At 39.7% G+C, this 16,292-nt stretch overlaps 1 protein-coding gene across 5 annotated transcripts in view; it reads left to right on the top strand.

Moving 5' to 3' along the window:
• esyt2a (extended synaptotagmin-like protein 2a) overlaps positions 1-16,292 on the top strand; it is a 53,943-nt gene that overhangs the window by 12,270 nt on the left and 25,381 nt on the right. For all 5 annotated transcript variants that reach the window (XM_063461343.1, XM_063461342.1, XM_063461339.1 and 2 more), the window contains exons 3-7: positions 4,454-4,495; positions 6,608-6,742; positions 7,136-7,212; positions 7,825-7,897; positions 10,664-10,753. In XM_063461343.1, coding sequence (XP_063317413.1) covers positions 4,454-4,495; positions 6,608-6,742; positions 7,136-7,212; positions 7,825-7,897; positions 10,664-10,753 — 417 coding nt within the window. The remainder of the gene's footprint in view (positions 1-4,453; positions 4,496-6,607; positions 6,743-7,135; positions 7,213-7,824; positions 7,898-10,663; positions 10,754-16,292) is intronic.

Raw genomic sequence — 16,292 nt, 5'->3', positions numbered from 1 at the left:
ATTGTTGCTTTAAAAGAGGAAAATGTTCCCAGTTTATTGAGGAAATAAATACGTTTCCTTGTTTTGTTACTCTCCAGAGAACTCTGCATTATTGAATACAGAATAAAAACACATTTACATAAATTAAATGTTTCTTCTTGTTACAAATAAAAGGTTGCATTGCCCTTTAGTTTCAGTCCTCAGACACAGTCTGTCCCACATTCCTTCTCTCGTGATAGTTTTATGCTCAGTTTTTTTAGTACCTAACCTAATTTCCTGTGTAATTCGTATAAATGAGGGAAAATTAGTAATTTGCTGTACTTTCCTCACTCTCTTATCAAGATGTCCAAATCTAGATTTTTCTTTCAGTTGTTTACCCTAAAAGTAAACTCTGCTTCCTCAGCTGTTGGCTTTTTATTGGCCAGATGAGTCATACTTTCCTTTTTTTTTTGTCTAGTTCCAACTCTGTTGTTTTGGTTTTTGTCATCTGCCAAGTTGCAGACTGTTTATATGACAGATGTGGTTAGCGCTGGGACTAAGGAAAGAATGGAGCAATGACATGTCAGGGCCATATTTGGAGCAGCTTTGCCTTAAGTGTAACCTGGAATAACTCGCAGACAGACACTGTCACCAAAAGCAAACAATGTAGCAGTATTTTCTTTCTATCAGCCTTTTGCCTGCTTAGCTCATAATGGCGTCTTCAAAGATGCTGATGTTTAGCTATCCTAAACCCCACAGGAGTATTGACTTTTTGTGTTTTAGTAATTTGAGACAGGGGGCCCGGTTCTTAGAAGCCATGTGACATTCCAGGGGAAAGTATTCAAACAACACTAATAAAAAAAACACCAGAGAAACAGTCATTTGCATTAGTCACATGTTGTTGTTGTTGTCTTTCCATTCACTATACTAGCTGCACGCCCGCGCTGACATAAGTCAGTTATTTTGTTTGTCGTGATTGTGATGAAACTGATTAATTGTCCATCTCTGTACTGTTTCCGGTTAATGTTTTTGTCATTTTTCATGTAAACTAAAACAAAGTCAGTAGACATTTATTGGATTTGTAATTATTTTTGTGCTGTCAGCGTTAATCTCGTTAAAATGACGTTAACACCATAACTGCATTAACGCGGCAATTCTCCGTTAAGCGAGCAAATGCAGACCGCCCCTTGTGAGGGGCTGCACGGCGCTAACGGGTTAACGAGCTAACCGTGCCAACGTCAACATGCAACACGGGGCAATCCATGTTAACTTGATAAGGTTTGCATTGTTAATGCGGTCATGGTGTTAACGTCATTTTAACGAGATTAACGCTGACAGCACTAATTTATTTTTTAAATAGTTTCAGCTTCTTAGTGGTGAAAATCTGCTTCTTATCTTTGTGTTATGTAAAAGAACACTGAACATAGTTGGTAGTTTGCGCTGTTGATTGAAGAAAGAAAGACATTTGAGGACGCCATCAGAGGCTTTCATAAACTGAGATGGACTTTTCACTATTTCCTAATCTTTTTATGGAGCGTGAAATGAATGAGGGAATTCAGAGCAGATTTATCAATACCAGTACTGCTGCACTTCTGTCACGTGTAAATGGGATACACTTGGCAGTAAATGGCGAGCATGACATCAAGCAGGTTTAGTATAAAAACAGAAGTTTGTTCACATGGTTCATTAAATGCAAACAGAAAAATGGTGTCACTTTTGTTGTCATAGGAAATGCAATCCACAGGAAACGCAGTGGGATGGTGATGTCATCATTAGCTTTTTCAGTTGTAGGATGCATGACTACATGGTCATGGTCTGCACAGCATGCATAACTTGGATGGCTTCTTGTGCCACGTTGGGCCACATGTGAGACTCTGTGCCTCTCAGTGATGCTTCTGTGCGCGACACATGCAGCATTTGGTCATGTCTCTGTACCCATTTAGATGTTTCTCAGTTTATAAAGACACGCAGCTGTCCCTTTAAATTTCTGTGGAGGCTTTCATGTATTTTAGATGTTCATTTTTAACACAAAGTAATGGTTCGCAGGTCATCTATGCTTTAATTTTTAAAACTTAACATATGTGAGAAACAGTTGTGAATTCATCTTTAAGACTACTTTAAGATCTACTTGAAGTTCAAAGACAGATTTGTCTTTGAACACATAACGATTTCAGTTTCATTAAAAATATCTTAGAAACTTTTGGAGGATCACAAGAACATAAGCAAATATTTTTCATGTCTTAACTCCTCTCTTAGCTGTGGTGTTTGGTCCTTGACTTCCTGAATGCAATCGTATGATCAGCGTTGGTCAATTTCATTTTTCAGTGAAATGGACTTTGATCTTTGGGCATTCAAATACACATAAATGCAAAACACTGAATGAGGAAGCACATGCAAAGACAAACCTTTTATTTATGCTTGTGCTTTGAGCCTTACCAGCCTGTATTTAAATGGACTTTGTTTGTGGCCCCTGCCACTCGTGTATCGGCCTCAGGCCTGAGTGTTTCTCCCGAATCCTCTCAGCGTGTCCATTATGTAACGCGTCTGCCACAGTCTACTCCCTGTCCTCCAGAAGTCCTTTGATGCTGCTGCACTGACATCCTGGTGTTCGGCATGTCGCAGCACTTAGCCTCTGAGTTGTATTTTCCTATGAGACATCCATCATTTGTCAGAAAATGATACTGCACTTAGTGAAAACATACAGCAGCCACTTTGCCAGGCTGCCAGCATGACTGACTGGATGGCAGTACAGGTCTGTCAAGTCGGGTCTGTGGCTTGAAGTCGGATCATTTTAAGCCTAAAATAATGAGTGCATGCGTCTAAAATAAGTTGAAGTCTAAGAAAAGAAGTGAAGCTGGCTGGATTTTCCCTTTTTCCCTTACCTAATGGCAGCAGCAGTGGTAACTTGAGCCACTGAGCAGTGAGCCCAAATGGCATCTGCTGAAGACATTTTTGCTTTTCTTTTTGAAGTACAGGGCTCAACAGTTCCCCATCTGCCCAACAGTAGCCACCAACACAGCTACTGAAGAGGCTGACCTGTGAATAGACTATATGTGATACATACATAGACATAGGCTGGATGTTTGGCATTTAGCGGGGTAATTGCTAATGCTAATCCATTAAGCTTATTATTCATATTGTGTTGATGGGGTGTGTCAGTTCACTATTGATTTTTTTTTTTTTAGATGTTTTGCAGCAACTCGCACAACATCTTTCTGTCTCTGAGTATTAGAAGACAGCAGCACAGTTCTGCTTCACTTGGATCTGGAAGATGAACAGTTGTTTGTAGGCTGATATTGACATATTGAGGAACATGTCACCTCATTCTGTACAGGCATGTAGACATTTGAAAAGAGGGCTGAAAGTGCTGACACGGTCTCTGTTTTAAAGTGTTTTCTTGCTCTCCATGTAATATTTTATTTACTAGCAAGTTAGTTGCTAGGAAGAATCCCTAGTTATTGTAGCTACTCCAACGTCTCAGCTGTGATGGGATGAATTAGGATGAGATTCAGTGCAGATGTTCATGTTCCCCAGAGGAAGAACTCTAATTACTTTGATGACTTTTCGTCTTGTAAACAATGAGATACACATTGATGGTTTTCAGAGAAATGTCTGTTGTGGTCAATTGGTTTGTTTTCACCTCAGCAACTCAACTTAAGTTCTATCATGAACAGTTCTTTGACATCAACAGCGATGAGTGAAAAGTGGAGGTGTGTGTGAGTCTTTACACGCAGCATCAAAGACTTCATTACGGTGTTTTCTCTGTGGCTCGCTGCTCTGCCAAGAGAACTGGCATGAATCAGTGGGAAAAGTACAGGAATGTGAGGTAACACGATGCCAAAACAAAGGGACGAGCTTTCACTGATATGCTGTAAGAAGCCTCGTTGTAATCGCAGACCTGCACTTTCCTTTTTCCTTGTTTGTTTTTGCACCTTGGTGTGATGCAGTGCAGCTCGACAGCAACATTAAGCTTTTAAAATTGAACCAGTGCATCGTTTAAGCTTAGAATTTTCTGCAAGCGATTTATGTGTAATTTAAAACTGTTTAATTTGTTTTTGCAAGGTTTACTTCATAAGCTGACAAAAAGGAGTGCTACAGTATTACTTCATAGTTACTAAACAGACTGAAGCATTTCCTGTAATTTTTTGTGGTCTGACCTTTGAACTCCTTACTGTTTATCTCCTCATTGACCTTTGACCAGCAGCATGTAATATGTATTCTTTTACAGGTTATTTTTTACAGTTTCATTGCTTTGTTTTCTACCTTGTAGCCTAATGTAACAGCCTGTAAATTCATGCCACAGATTACAGTAGTTGTGAGGTAGTTTGTGAACCAGAAGTATAGAAACAATGCGTCCTCTATAGTAATGTCAAGAAACGGAGAGGAGACACAAATGAGGGCACGCCTAAAGAAAACCATGACCTTTCCATTAGAGCTATGTTTAAATAAATGTAAATCATGTTTTTAACTGATACATTTCCATCTTCTATTCCAGGTCCATTATCCAGATGTGGAAAGAGTGGAATGGCTGAATAAGGTATATACACCTCTTTCTTTTTCTTTTATATTATACTTAAATAAATTTTTGTGCTTAGACACCTACTCGCACACCGCCTTACGTCCTCAACAGTAGTCTGCCAGCTAGCAGAGGCAGACAGGCAGGGTTTATAAATAGGATCTGAATCTGGAGCTCTGAGAGACCCTGACCCAGTGCTTCCACCTCCCCGGAGAGAGACACGGAGGTGGGGAGAGAGTGAAGGAGAGAGATGCAAAGTGAACTAGAGAGAGGGAGAGTGAGTGAGTCTTAACGTCAGAAGAGCACCACTTACTGTAAATGTTTACAGGTCCTTCCAGTAAAAAGGTAATGGATGAAGATGAGCAGGAAAATATCTTTTTGATATCCAGATCTGTTTATGGGAACATAGAAAATCATTTGAAAGGCAAATAAAAACCAGAGGTATTCTCCTCTAAAGCAAAGAAATGGCCATAACTTACCCATAAGATGACAATCAATAGTTCTGATTATCACCACACAAATGGGTCATTTTATAGGAGGATGGAGTGAGGGACAGCCAGGGCTTTGGTGGCTTACTCTTTATTGGATTCAAATGTCTTCCTAAAGTATTGCTAAATGTTTCAATACATTTTAAATTAGGATATAAAACAATAATTTCTTACAAAGATCCTCATTTATTTAGTAAATGTATTGTAAATGTCACTTCATTTATTAAATGTGATGATCACCACTGAATGTATATGATGGACGGGGGAAGGAGGAGGACCATTGCATAATTACTCCCTCATTTCCCTCAGATTAGGATTTTGACATGTAGCTGCATTGCTCAGCTCAGGCAGATTAAATGATTTTACATTTTTCGCACCCAAACACAGAAGTGAGGAGCGTGCTTCTGTACAGAAACCTGAAAAGTCATGCCGTCCGCTGCCAACAGATATCGCTCAGTTCGTTGCTTCTTTATCTGGATCAAATAGGTCATAATGAGCAGAACTTCACCTGCCGTAACATCAGACCTCTGTGAAACTTTAATGCTCCTGGTAACTGTATAATCAAAGTCAAAGGACGGTTTATAGCAGTTCATAGTGTTCACCTGACGGCACAGAGCATTTTTACACTTTTAAAATGTGTGCTTAGAGGATTTTACAGGGAAGTTTGCAACCATAATATGACTCAGACATTTCTGTGGTAGTGAAATTTCTGTCTGAGTGTGGCTCAGTGAATGGATGTTAAAGCAACAATCAGCATGTTACTACAGCACCGATCTGGTAGCTTCCTAGCTCATTAAGGCATCCGTTAGTGTGTATGCTTATTAATGCTGACATATTCAGTGTGTTTTGTTATGTGACAGGAGACTCGGTTACACTTGGACTCAAAATGCTCGTAATAATCAGAAGTGTTGTGCAAAGTTTGAGTGCATTATTTCTCTCGCTGTGATTGCACAAGGAATTTTTGTGAGGTGATATTATTTAATGCGTCAGCAGCGGCAACTGAAGGTCAGGTGAGGGAACAGCTGAGAGTAAATGCAGGGTGGTTTCTTTTATCCCGTGGACTATAAAAATGACCTTGTTTGGCAAAGGTGTTGGAAATACAACACTGATGATAAGAAATACAGCTGTAAGACATATTTTTGATTGTTGTTTACCTGTAATGATACAGTGTGATGTAATATGATGTAATGTGTAATACGTTTTATTACCCGTCAGGGGAATTTCAGATTGGGCACAAATAGCTGCACATGTACTTAGTGTAAAGCGCTATACAAATACAGGCCATTTACCATTTACAGAAACACAGGAGTCTTGGTAACAGCTTCTCAATTGCAGTAGTAAGTATAGACAATCTAAAGTATGACAAACACAGTGACAGTTTAAAGTACACCGGTCTCTGCATTGTTTGTCATTTGAACTAAATTGGTATAGTGCAACAAACACACAAGCATATGCAGAGAGATGCCAGGTAATTGTTTTTCACCAGGTCTGCTGTAAAACATGAGGCTTGTCCAGCAGCTGCATGTGTCAGTGCTCAGTGACTGACTTCAGGCTGTGGGCTGAAGGATTTTGGGCTGTGGGATTTGGATGTCTTATATCTGTCTAATTCTTTCTCCCACATGATTTTTCTCTTTCCCCTCCTCAGACGGTGAAGCAGATGTGGCCGTTTATCTGCCAGTTTGTGGAGAAGCTGTTCAGAGAGACCATCGAGCCGGCGGTGAAGGGCGCTAACCCTCATCTCAGCACCTTCTGCTTCACCAAGATTGACATGGGCGACAAGGTGACAAGATAATGACACAGTGTTGTGAATGCATGACTCCAAAAGGCCATGGCATGACACTTCTGCCATTTGGGTTATTCGTACTAATACAGCAGCTAGTACTTTGTTTTATAGGCTTTTATTGCCTGTAGAATAACACTTTTTATTTTTAGATCTTAGCTTTGTGGGAAATCCTGGAGAATTAGTGTCATGGACGTTTTAGGCAGCTGTCAGAGTGTACGTGTTCAGATCTTTTATCGCATGTTTCTATTTGTGACTCCTTTGTTGACTCGCATGAACTGATTTAACCCAGATTTATCTCACACGTAGAATTATGAAGAGCTAGTAAACATTAAATAAAGCTTTTACTGCAGGTCTGATTTCCTTCGTGTCATGTCTTCTTTTTTTCTGCAGCCGCTGAGAGTGAATGGAGTGAAAGTTTACACAGAAAATGTGGACAAGAGGCAGGTTATCATGGACCTGCAGATCAGGTAGACCGCTCAGATTCATTCATTGTTGAATTCACTTGACTGGGCCAGTGATGTAATCTTAATTGCACTTGTTTCTTTCAAATTATGACTTATGTTCAAATCCTAGCATCAGGCCTTTATTTAAAACCTATAGTTTGTTTAATTTGGTCTGAATCAGTTGATGAGTTTTTAAACTCGAGTGGTTTAGTTTGTTTTCACACAGAGAAAAATCAGACTACACATGAGGTCACTTTGTCGTTACTTCAGTAAATGTTTATTAAAGTGCTCATTTTGTGCGCTTCCTTTTTCTCAGTATCATAATTGGTAATAATTGTCAGTTGTATTACCTGACTGTTTTTTTTTTTTCCAAATAGAAAGGAACATTTCCACGCACTCGTTTTTTGAGCCCATGCAGAAATGCTCACTAGCACATCAAATGTAGATTAAGTCACCATCAAATTAGTCAAATAGATTTGGATGGTGGATGTACAGCACTCTCATCAGTTTGTGTGTAAACTTGCCCTTTAAAATCTGAATAAATGCATGATGAGTTTTTATTTTTATTCTTTTTTTTATCTTCATATGAATACACACATGAATCCCCTTCTACGTTCTTCTCGCCCTTCCTTTCAGTTTTGTCGGGAATACAGAAATTGACGTGGACATCAAAAAGTACTACTGCAGGGCCGGAATCAAAAGTATACAGGTACGAATCCAAGATAGATGCAACATGTTAAGGTCAGTAGTTTTATGCCTATTTATCCCATATAAAGACATGAAAAATACCAAGTCCGTTGTTACAACACTTTCTGCTACAAACAACGAGTCCCTCCATCTTCTGCTTTTCCAGTTCAGGGCCCAGTAGGAGTATAGATAGCCAGTGTAGATGATCAACAAACAGTCACACCTACAGCCTGTTTACTATAACCAGTGACCCTAACATGCGTGTCTTTGGACTGTGAAAAGAATGCCAGAATACCCGGAGCGAACTCATGCAGACACGGGGAGAATGTGCAAATTCCACAAAGAAAGGCTGGTGGATTTAAACCTCCTTGGTGTAAGGTGACCGTGCTAACCTCCGCGTAGCTGTACCCAAAACTACAAGTCCATTAATTCAATAGTCTGAAAACTGAAAGTGCAAAAACTGAGACAAGAAATCAGTCATGTTATTTATTTTATTAAGACCTCCTGCATGAGTCATCATCGTTCCCTTGGAGTCCAATGATGACTCATCCAGTAACTTTGGGCGGATGGCTGTTCCTGGGAAGGTTCACCACTGTTCCGTGTTTTGTCCATTTGTGGTTAATGGTTCTCACTGTGGATTTCTGGAGTCTCAGAGCCTTAGAAATTTTTTTTTTACATAGTAATTTTTAGGTGCCAGGAACAAACGAATGTCTGGAAATTCTCCCTAATAAATAATGTGGCTGATTTAACTGACATAAAGTTGTTATTCAAGTACTGATCCTTGAAATAGTCCTAGTGGTAGCAGAAGTAGTAACAGTTTCTAAAAAAACAAATGAATGAAAAACTTAAAAACACATACTGTACCCCAGCGGTGACTTCTACATTAAGTACTGACCTCTGCGGAGAAAGTTAATTGCATCATGTGTTTACACAGGACTGATAAAGAGACGTTATCCACTCAGCTGTTGGCACAGGATCAGATCATATTTGCTGTCCAGAGATCAGAGTGGGAGAGAAAGTGAGAGAAGACCCACAGTTTTACAGAGAGAAATGGCTACGTGTACAAAGCCCAGTCGATGTTTTCCTTTTGTGTTTGGCTCAGATTGTAGAGCTGCAGTCCCTGACGGTGTGTCAGCATTTCATAGGCTGCTGAAGATATAAGTAGTTTAAATGGAGAAGATGTGAACTGGGAGCTTATCATGCTTCATGAGTCATTCAGGTTTACTCTTCTCCACTCGCTGGCTGTCCACTTTTTTTCTTTTTTTTTTGCTGTCACATCTTTTATTTAAAAAGGTATCTTCTTCCTCCCAGCGGGCCTCTGATGGAGCATTATCAGCTGCACATGACTTCTAAAGCTTCCTCCTTCGGGGAGAAATGAGCTACAGGACGGAAAGTGGTATAAACAAGAGGCTATCTGCAGTCTTTCCGCTGCACGCCCGTTTCGATGTGCAAAATGCTGGTATTTGATTACTCAGAGCAAACTACAACCAAATTTGGTGCTACAGACGGTCAGTCTGCATGTCTGAGGTTTGAGTCACTGCAGCCTCTGAGAAACCTGCATCCAAAATAAAGAAACATTCACGTAACTGTGAAGTTAATTTGTGTTGTGTTTTTTCTTCATTCTCAGGCCCTCAAAATTAGGATTACAGTAGGCTTAATGATTACAGTATATGTGAGTCTGTTAGTACAGCCTATCTAGTTATATTTTGCGTTCTTGCAGGAAGTGGGAAATAAACTCACTACTTCTTTTTCCCTCTTTCACCCACCGTGTGTTTTGAGCTGCCGTTCCACTGTTCTGTGTGGATAATATTACATACACCCAACCACCACCCACGCCTCGCGGATGAACACAACAGAAATCTGAATAGGCTCTGTATATATGGTAAAAAAAACTATATACAGACATTATTCCTTAGTATTTTACAGATTGTTGACTCACAGTTTGAAATAATCGCTGCTCGTTCAACAAGAATTGTCAGAATTTAATCAAATTTGTCTCTTAATGGGTTGTTGCCCAATTTGTGTTCACTGTCCATTTTTACCACAGTATTGATCAGATTCTACTCAAACTAATGGGTCCTCACACAATATTCATTGTTGCTGGTGGATTTTGGTCATTATTTCTTGTAATGCAGCAAAACAGTAACAAGAAAACATCACTTTCTCTCTACTTTAAACATTACAGTAACCTGTGATGGATTGCGGGCTGTGAGTGGAAAAAAGTCAAATTGAATGCAAAACACAAACAGGAGAAGAAAGACCGTCTCCAGACTGATGATCCTGTGACTTATTATCCCCACCCATCCATTCACCTAAGCTGGACTTTGTAGATCTCTAAAATGAGTCTGTTATCTCTCAGTAGCCAATAATACGCTGTGGCCGTTGTAACCCTGTTGGATTTTTACAGAGAAGTAATCAAACTTAAAGATTAAACAAAACAGTCCCTCATCTTACTCTTTTTTTTTCCCCTGACCTGGATTCTGAGGCTTAACAGGTAATTGAGGGGAAGAAAAAAATAGAGTTAAGGATTAGATGGTCCTGCAAGCTGTGAATGATCAGAAGCAAGAATTTGGGTAAACTTGTCTGTGATGTGTGCGGTCTAGTCTGAACGCAAACAGAAAGCAAGTCACTTGGATCAGAGATGAAACGTTTGTCCCACTGAGAACGTTACGTCAGATCAACAGGATCAAGTTTTTTGGGCTCATCGATGTAACCTGAACCTGGGGGTCATCACAGGCTAAAAAACAAAAGACTTATTTGTGATTTTTCTTTCTTTTTTTCTGTTCAGCTTCATGGAGTGATGAGAGTGGTGATGGAGCCGCTGCTGGGGGACATCCCTCTGATCGGAGCCCTTTCTGTCTTTTTCCTCAAGAAACCTGTGAGTAGTTTAACTTTTGGCAGCCTCTGAAATGCTTTCAGGTCTTGTTGTTTCCATTATGTTTCCTGGTCAGATTTTTACATTAACGAGTCCCAAAATGCTTTGTTTTCGTTGCGCCTTGATCTGCAATCCAAAAAAGGGGAATATCAAGCTTTTTACATGAAAACACACACGTTTTTCAAACTTTGAGCTAATAACTTGCAGAATTCTAGCATACCAGCACCAGCTGTTATCACTGAGATCTTACTGGTTTGCCTGATGATGGTCCTGCTGGTACTGTACACTCTGCCACCTACCACAGCGCTTTTCTCTTCAGTCTTCTTGAACGCAGCCTAACTCAAGCCCTCCTTTATCAGTGCATTCCTTCTCTTTGACTGCTGCCTTCCTTCCTGTGCTTCAACACGGTCCCTCTTCTAGATTCGGGCTTTGATGGTGGCACTCAGAGGAAAAATATTTGCTATCATAATCTTCAAATAGAAATGTGAAATTGCCCCTGTCTCAATAAACATACATCTTCAGTCTGAAATTAGTAGGAGGAGGCTTTTGTGGAGTTTTGAACTAAACGCTGAAGCTTGTGGTTCAGATGTGAAGCAGGAAGAAGTCAGGGCGGTTACGAATGATTTTATCTCTCTTCTGTCATCTGCTGTCAAACAAGGTGTGGAGAGCTCAGGCAGATCTTTGCTGACATGGAACATACATCAAACAATAAAGATTTTCAGATGAGGCCAGAAAATGAAATCAGATTCTTGATTTTCATAGATGTTTTTGTGCAGAATTGGAATAAGACTATTTAAGTCTGTCAGATCATTTATATCATCTGCATATGTGTGAAGTGCCCTGACAGGGTCCCTCTTCTAATCTCTTACCACAAAGGATCTAACAAAAAAGGAGCGACTGCTGACACATTTATTATGACATTGTGACATCAGCTTTATGTCTCTTGTAAAATGTATTTGTAGGACTTCAACTTAGAAACTGGCTTTTCTAATAATTTACTATAGAGATGTCCTAGGGCAAGGAGCCAAACACTGATACGCAGTGTTCACTTCAAGCATATGAGGTCAGATCCTGTCTGTCAGGAAGCTTTTCACCTCTTAAGGCATTTTAATCATTTTCCTTTTCAGGATGTTTTAAAAAAATCATTTAAAATCCTTCCTGATTGAGTTGTATTGTACTTCTGGATGTAATGAGCGTAGTAATATGTAACGTGTGAATTTACACAGTGCAATTTTGTAAGTCAAAGCAACAGATCACTCGCCAAATTAGTGTCGTTTATCCTCGTTGATTATTTTGCTATAAATTGCCCAGTTCCAGAGATGATGCCTGCCCTCTTTTGATGATCATGGAGCTTGATGACATTCAGCAATCTGGTACAACAATTGTATTTAAAGAGGAAAAAACAAACAAACCCTCAACAGCTGTGTCTCTTTCCAAGAAATAGTGACCTGATTATTCAAATAAGCTGTTCTGTGTAAGAACTATTGTTTTTCTACGTCTGCCTTCTGCTGTGTGACTCTGCAGATAAAACACGCAGCTACCTGTGATGAGAGTTGCATGATTGTAACTCTGTGACAGGATGCAAGTGTTAATCGCACCTCTTTGGCTGAGCTGGATTAGCTATATGCATGCTGCTTTGATTAGCAGATGTCGACAGTAGAAAAATGGTTTCCTTCAGCGTGTGGTGGGTTTCAAGTTTCACCAATAGTTAAAATTTAGGAGGAAATTTTTCCCACCTGTAATAATCATTGACGAAAAAGAGAAAAGAAAAAGGAAAATAAGAAAGAAATAATGAGAGAATCTGAAAATCCCGCCCACTGTGCAGGTTTTCTCTTCTCTCTCTGTCTTAGGCACCTCTCACCTGAAGCACAGGTTTGCGTCTGCGCATGTAATGCAATGATTGATTGTTAATTTTGACCGGAACTAAAAGTGAGGCAGCCCGGGAGGGTTTTTTTGCATAATACTGTTTTTTGATATAGCAAAATATTAAGTTAGTTCATATTAATGCCAGATTTTATAAATAAATCTTCACAGATTCTGACACCTAATAAAGGCCTGCAACTGGGCGGTGCCTCGTGTCATAGGGTAGATTTCTGTTGCTGTGTTGCGAATCAGATTTATCAATCGGGGAAAACTGCAATAAATACCTTTAATGAATATTTATTTCCTGGAATCATTAGTTAAACTGCTGAGTGATGGTAGTAGCAGCAAAGAACTTTCTTGGCTTGTTAAAAATGTCTCTCAGTTGTGCTTCCAGACTCAGACTAGCAGCATTGCTTCCACAGCTATAGATGGTATATTGTGATGTAGGGCTGCACGATTAATCGTTAGAAAATCGCGATCTTGATTCATACTTATGTGCGATCTCATTTCCAAATGACAACGATTTCAAAAAAAAAAAAAAAAGACGACGACGATTGTACCGCATTTTGATCCGGGACGTAATCTGCATGAAAACAAGCGCTCACTCTTCCTGCTCAACAAATGACAAGGGCGGAGCCTTATACCACGTGATACAGAAGCTGTGCCGTGATGCTCAAATTGGCAGGGGAAAAACAACGGAGAGCACGTCAGGGGTGACGAGGAAGTGACAGGAGAAAATTCGTCCCGGTCAACCACCCAAACATCAATAAGGGGAACCTTATACAGCGCTTCCCCATACCCGTCGAACTCCCGCAGGCACAAAGAAATTACGGAGGCTATTACTTATCACCTGACCAAAGATATATCAACACTGTGCAAAACGAGGGATTTAGGAAAATGATCAACACCCTAGACAAACGCTACACAGTGCCGTCCCGCAACTATTTTTCTATTGTTGCACTACCTGCTCTATACACGCAGTGTCGAGCAACGGTGGAGGAGGAATTTCAAGCAGTACAACATTTTGTGGTTGCCGCATTTATTGTTTTTATGTTTATTTATTGTTTTTATGTTCAGTTTCAACTGTTACGAAGTTGATGTGCAGTTAATAAGTGCAATAAATATTTATATTGGAAAAGTAAATCGTGAGAGAATCGTGATCTCAATTCTAAGCAAAAAAATCGTGATTCTCATTTTATGCAAAATCGTGCAGCCCTATTGTGATGTTATCATTACACCTGGTCGATAACAACCCTCACGCTGACGGTTACCTGCTGCTGTACTGCCACAAATAAACCAACTCGTCACACCGAGCGTGACGTTGCTGATATTTCTTCACTGTTGTTGTTTCTCCTTCCCGTTCTTCCCTGTGTGCCACAGTTGTGTTGTGACAGGTTGCTTAGCTCCAGGCGTGACAGCTGTGTTCTGACAATGCGGCTAATCAGGAAACTGAGCATTGGTGTCAGTTAGTATCAACCACCAGCCACCTCTGTGTTTTGGTTTATTCTGGTGTGTCTCGTGCTTTTGATTTCATCAGGGGCAAGTTTGAGGCTTCGTATCGGTTTAACAGTTTGTACCGTATTCCTCGCACGACACTACACAGGGCAGGGTTTGTGCATTAGTCGGTGCACCACTTTTATCCAGTGTTGTATTAGCAGGAGAATATATATATATATATATACATAATAGAAACATCAAAAACATCAATGTTCAAATAATAAAGCAGACTCTATTAGTATTGTCACTGATTTAGCATCTGACGTTGTGAGCAGGTTAACACTGCAGTTGTATAAAGTAATTGTTTTATAACAGAAAACATGTTTTAATATAACTTGATTGAAATTGGCTTCCAAGGGAAGGTTATTAACAGAATTGATCAGTTTTCTTTGTATAAAAATTATTTTTCTTTTATTGCAATGAAACATAAATGTAAAACTTCCAGGAACTGCTCGCCAGCTTAAAAGTGCAGCAGACATTTCAGTAACTGTAACAACGAATACAGTAACTGTATCATATCATTTAGCATGCGCTTCATAGTAGCTACAGCAACGTTACTGAATGCCTAAACCCAACCAAACGGCAAAACAAAGTGTAGAGAAGTTGTAAACTTTAAAATGTAAAAATGTACTATTGTGGGATATTATATGGATGTCGGTCAGCATCGGTAAATTAAGCCAAAAAAAGGTCATCCGTCACATTTGAATATGGTGAGAACAGGAGTGGGAGTGTGTTTGACGGCTACAGTGAGATTTAAGTGATGTCATTGCCTGAGCCACATGGTGACATCAGACCTGTCCAGCATAATAAGGCTGGTTTTACATGTTTTACACATGTAGATCGGTCAAACCATCCAAACAGGTCCTCGAGTGACGCAGCACTTTGACACATCACTTTGAATGACACAGCAGTTTTAAATAACAGCCACCCTGACTTTGGCTGTCCTGACATAACAGGACAAAAGATTGTGGTGGTTTCGGTGAAGTCATAAATCATGATACACGGCAGTATTTGTATTTATCTGCTATGAATTATTTGAACCGTTTGCTTCTACAGCAGCCAGCAGAAGTTTTTACTTTGAATGAATCAGATTTACAGTGCTGGGCTCTGTTGAGCACAAGGATAAATCGCTGATGTGTTTCTCTGCTATGAGAATGTAAATGTACTATAAAGTGTGGGTAGTGATTAAGGTTGGGCGACGTGTAAAAATTTCCAACCAACAATCATCAATAGTCCAATAACCGAGAATAGGCGATATTTCAGCGCAGGCGCAGACTTTTTGATGGGCGGTGCAATGCAATCATGCACGGACGGATTTGCATGTTTAGAATTTAAACGTTTTGTTTGAAGGGAATATTTTACGTTCTTTTTTTGTTTGTTTCAGTATTAAAATAGTTACTTTTGGATTCTTTATTTATTTAATTGAGATGCGCCAAAGTGCACAAAAGACTTAACATTACCTCAGTGATTTATCTTTTATGTTTGCTGGAAGAGACATTTTGATTTTTAACTTTTTGTTTAATTTTGCATTTGTTGTTTGGTCGAGTGTGTAAGACACAGAAACACTGGAACAGCCTGTAAACACGGTTGTAGTGGAAAAAGGAAACCAGTTTCTCTTTGTTTCCCTCCCCACCATTGTGGTTTTGGATTTAAATAAAATGTTTTTGTTTTTTTCTGAACATAGCCTACTGCCTTTCTTTCTGTTATGAGTTTGAGTGCATGTATTGCTGCTGCATTTGGGCGCACTCTGACGAGGGTGCATTGGTTCGCAGCTGGAAGAGGGTGCCGTTAAAACAGCACTATAAATTTTTTCCATTGGCTGTTTCTCTTAGCTGCAACCAACATTATTAGCAAACTTACTCATGGGCAAATAAATAAATAAATCACCCTTTAAAACAATCGTCGAAAGGCTCAGCCTGTCGTCAATAGTCGATATATTCGTCCAATCGCCCAACCTTTTTTTTTGTAGCGCAAGAAACTGAGTGACGCTGTATTCTTCATCTTCTTTTCTTCTATACCCGAAATAACAGCTTAGCAGCGTCCACACAGTAAGTTGTGGTTAGTAAGACACCATCTTACGATCAGATGAAAGTAAGGGCAGCTCTTTCTCACACTTCACACAAACACCTCACTGAAGAAACCTGAAGAAATTTTTACTTTTTCAGTCCGAAGCTGATACCGT

The sequence above is a fragment of the Pelmatolapia mariae genome, linkage group LG18 (genome assembly GCF_036321145.2).
Source record: "Pelmatolapia mariae isolate MD_Pm_ZW linkage group LG18, Pm_UMD_F_2, whole genome shotgun sequence".
Taxonomy (NCBI): Eukaryota; Metazoa; Chordata; class Actinopteri; order Cichliformes; family Cichlidae; genus Pelmatolapia; species Pelmatolapia mariae.
This window is presented reverse-complemented; position numbering and strand designations above follow the sequence as displayed.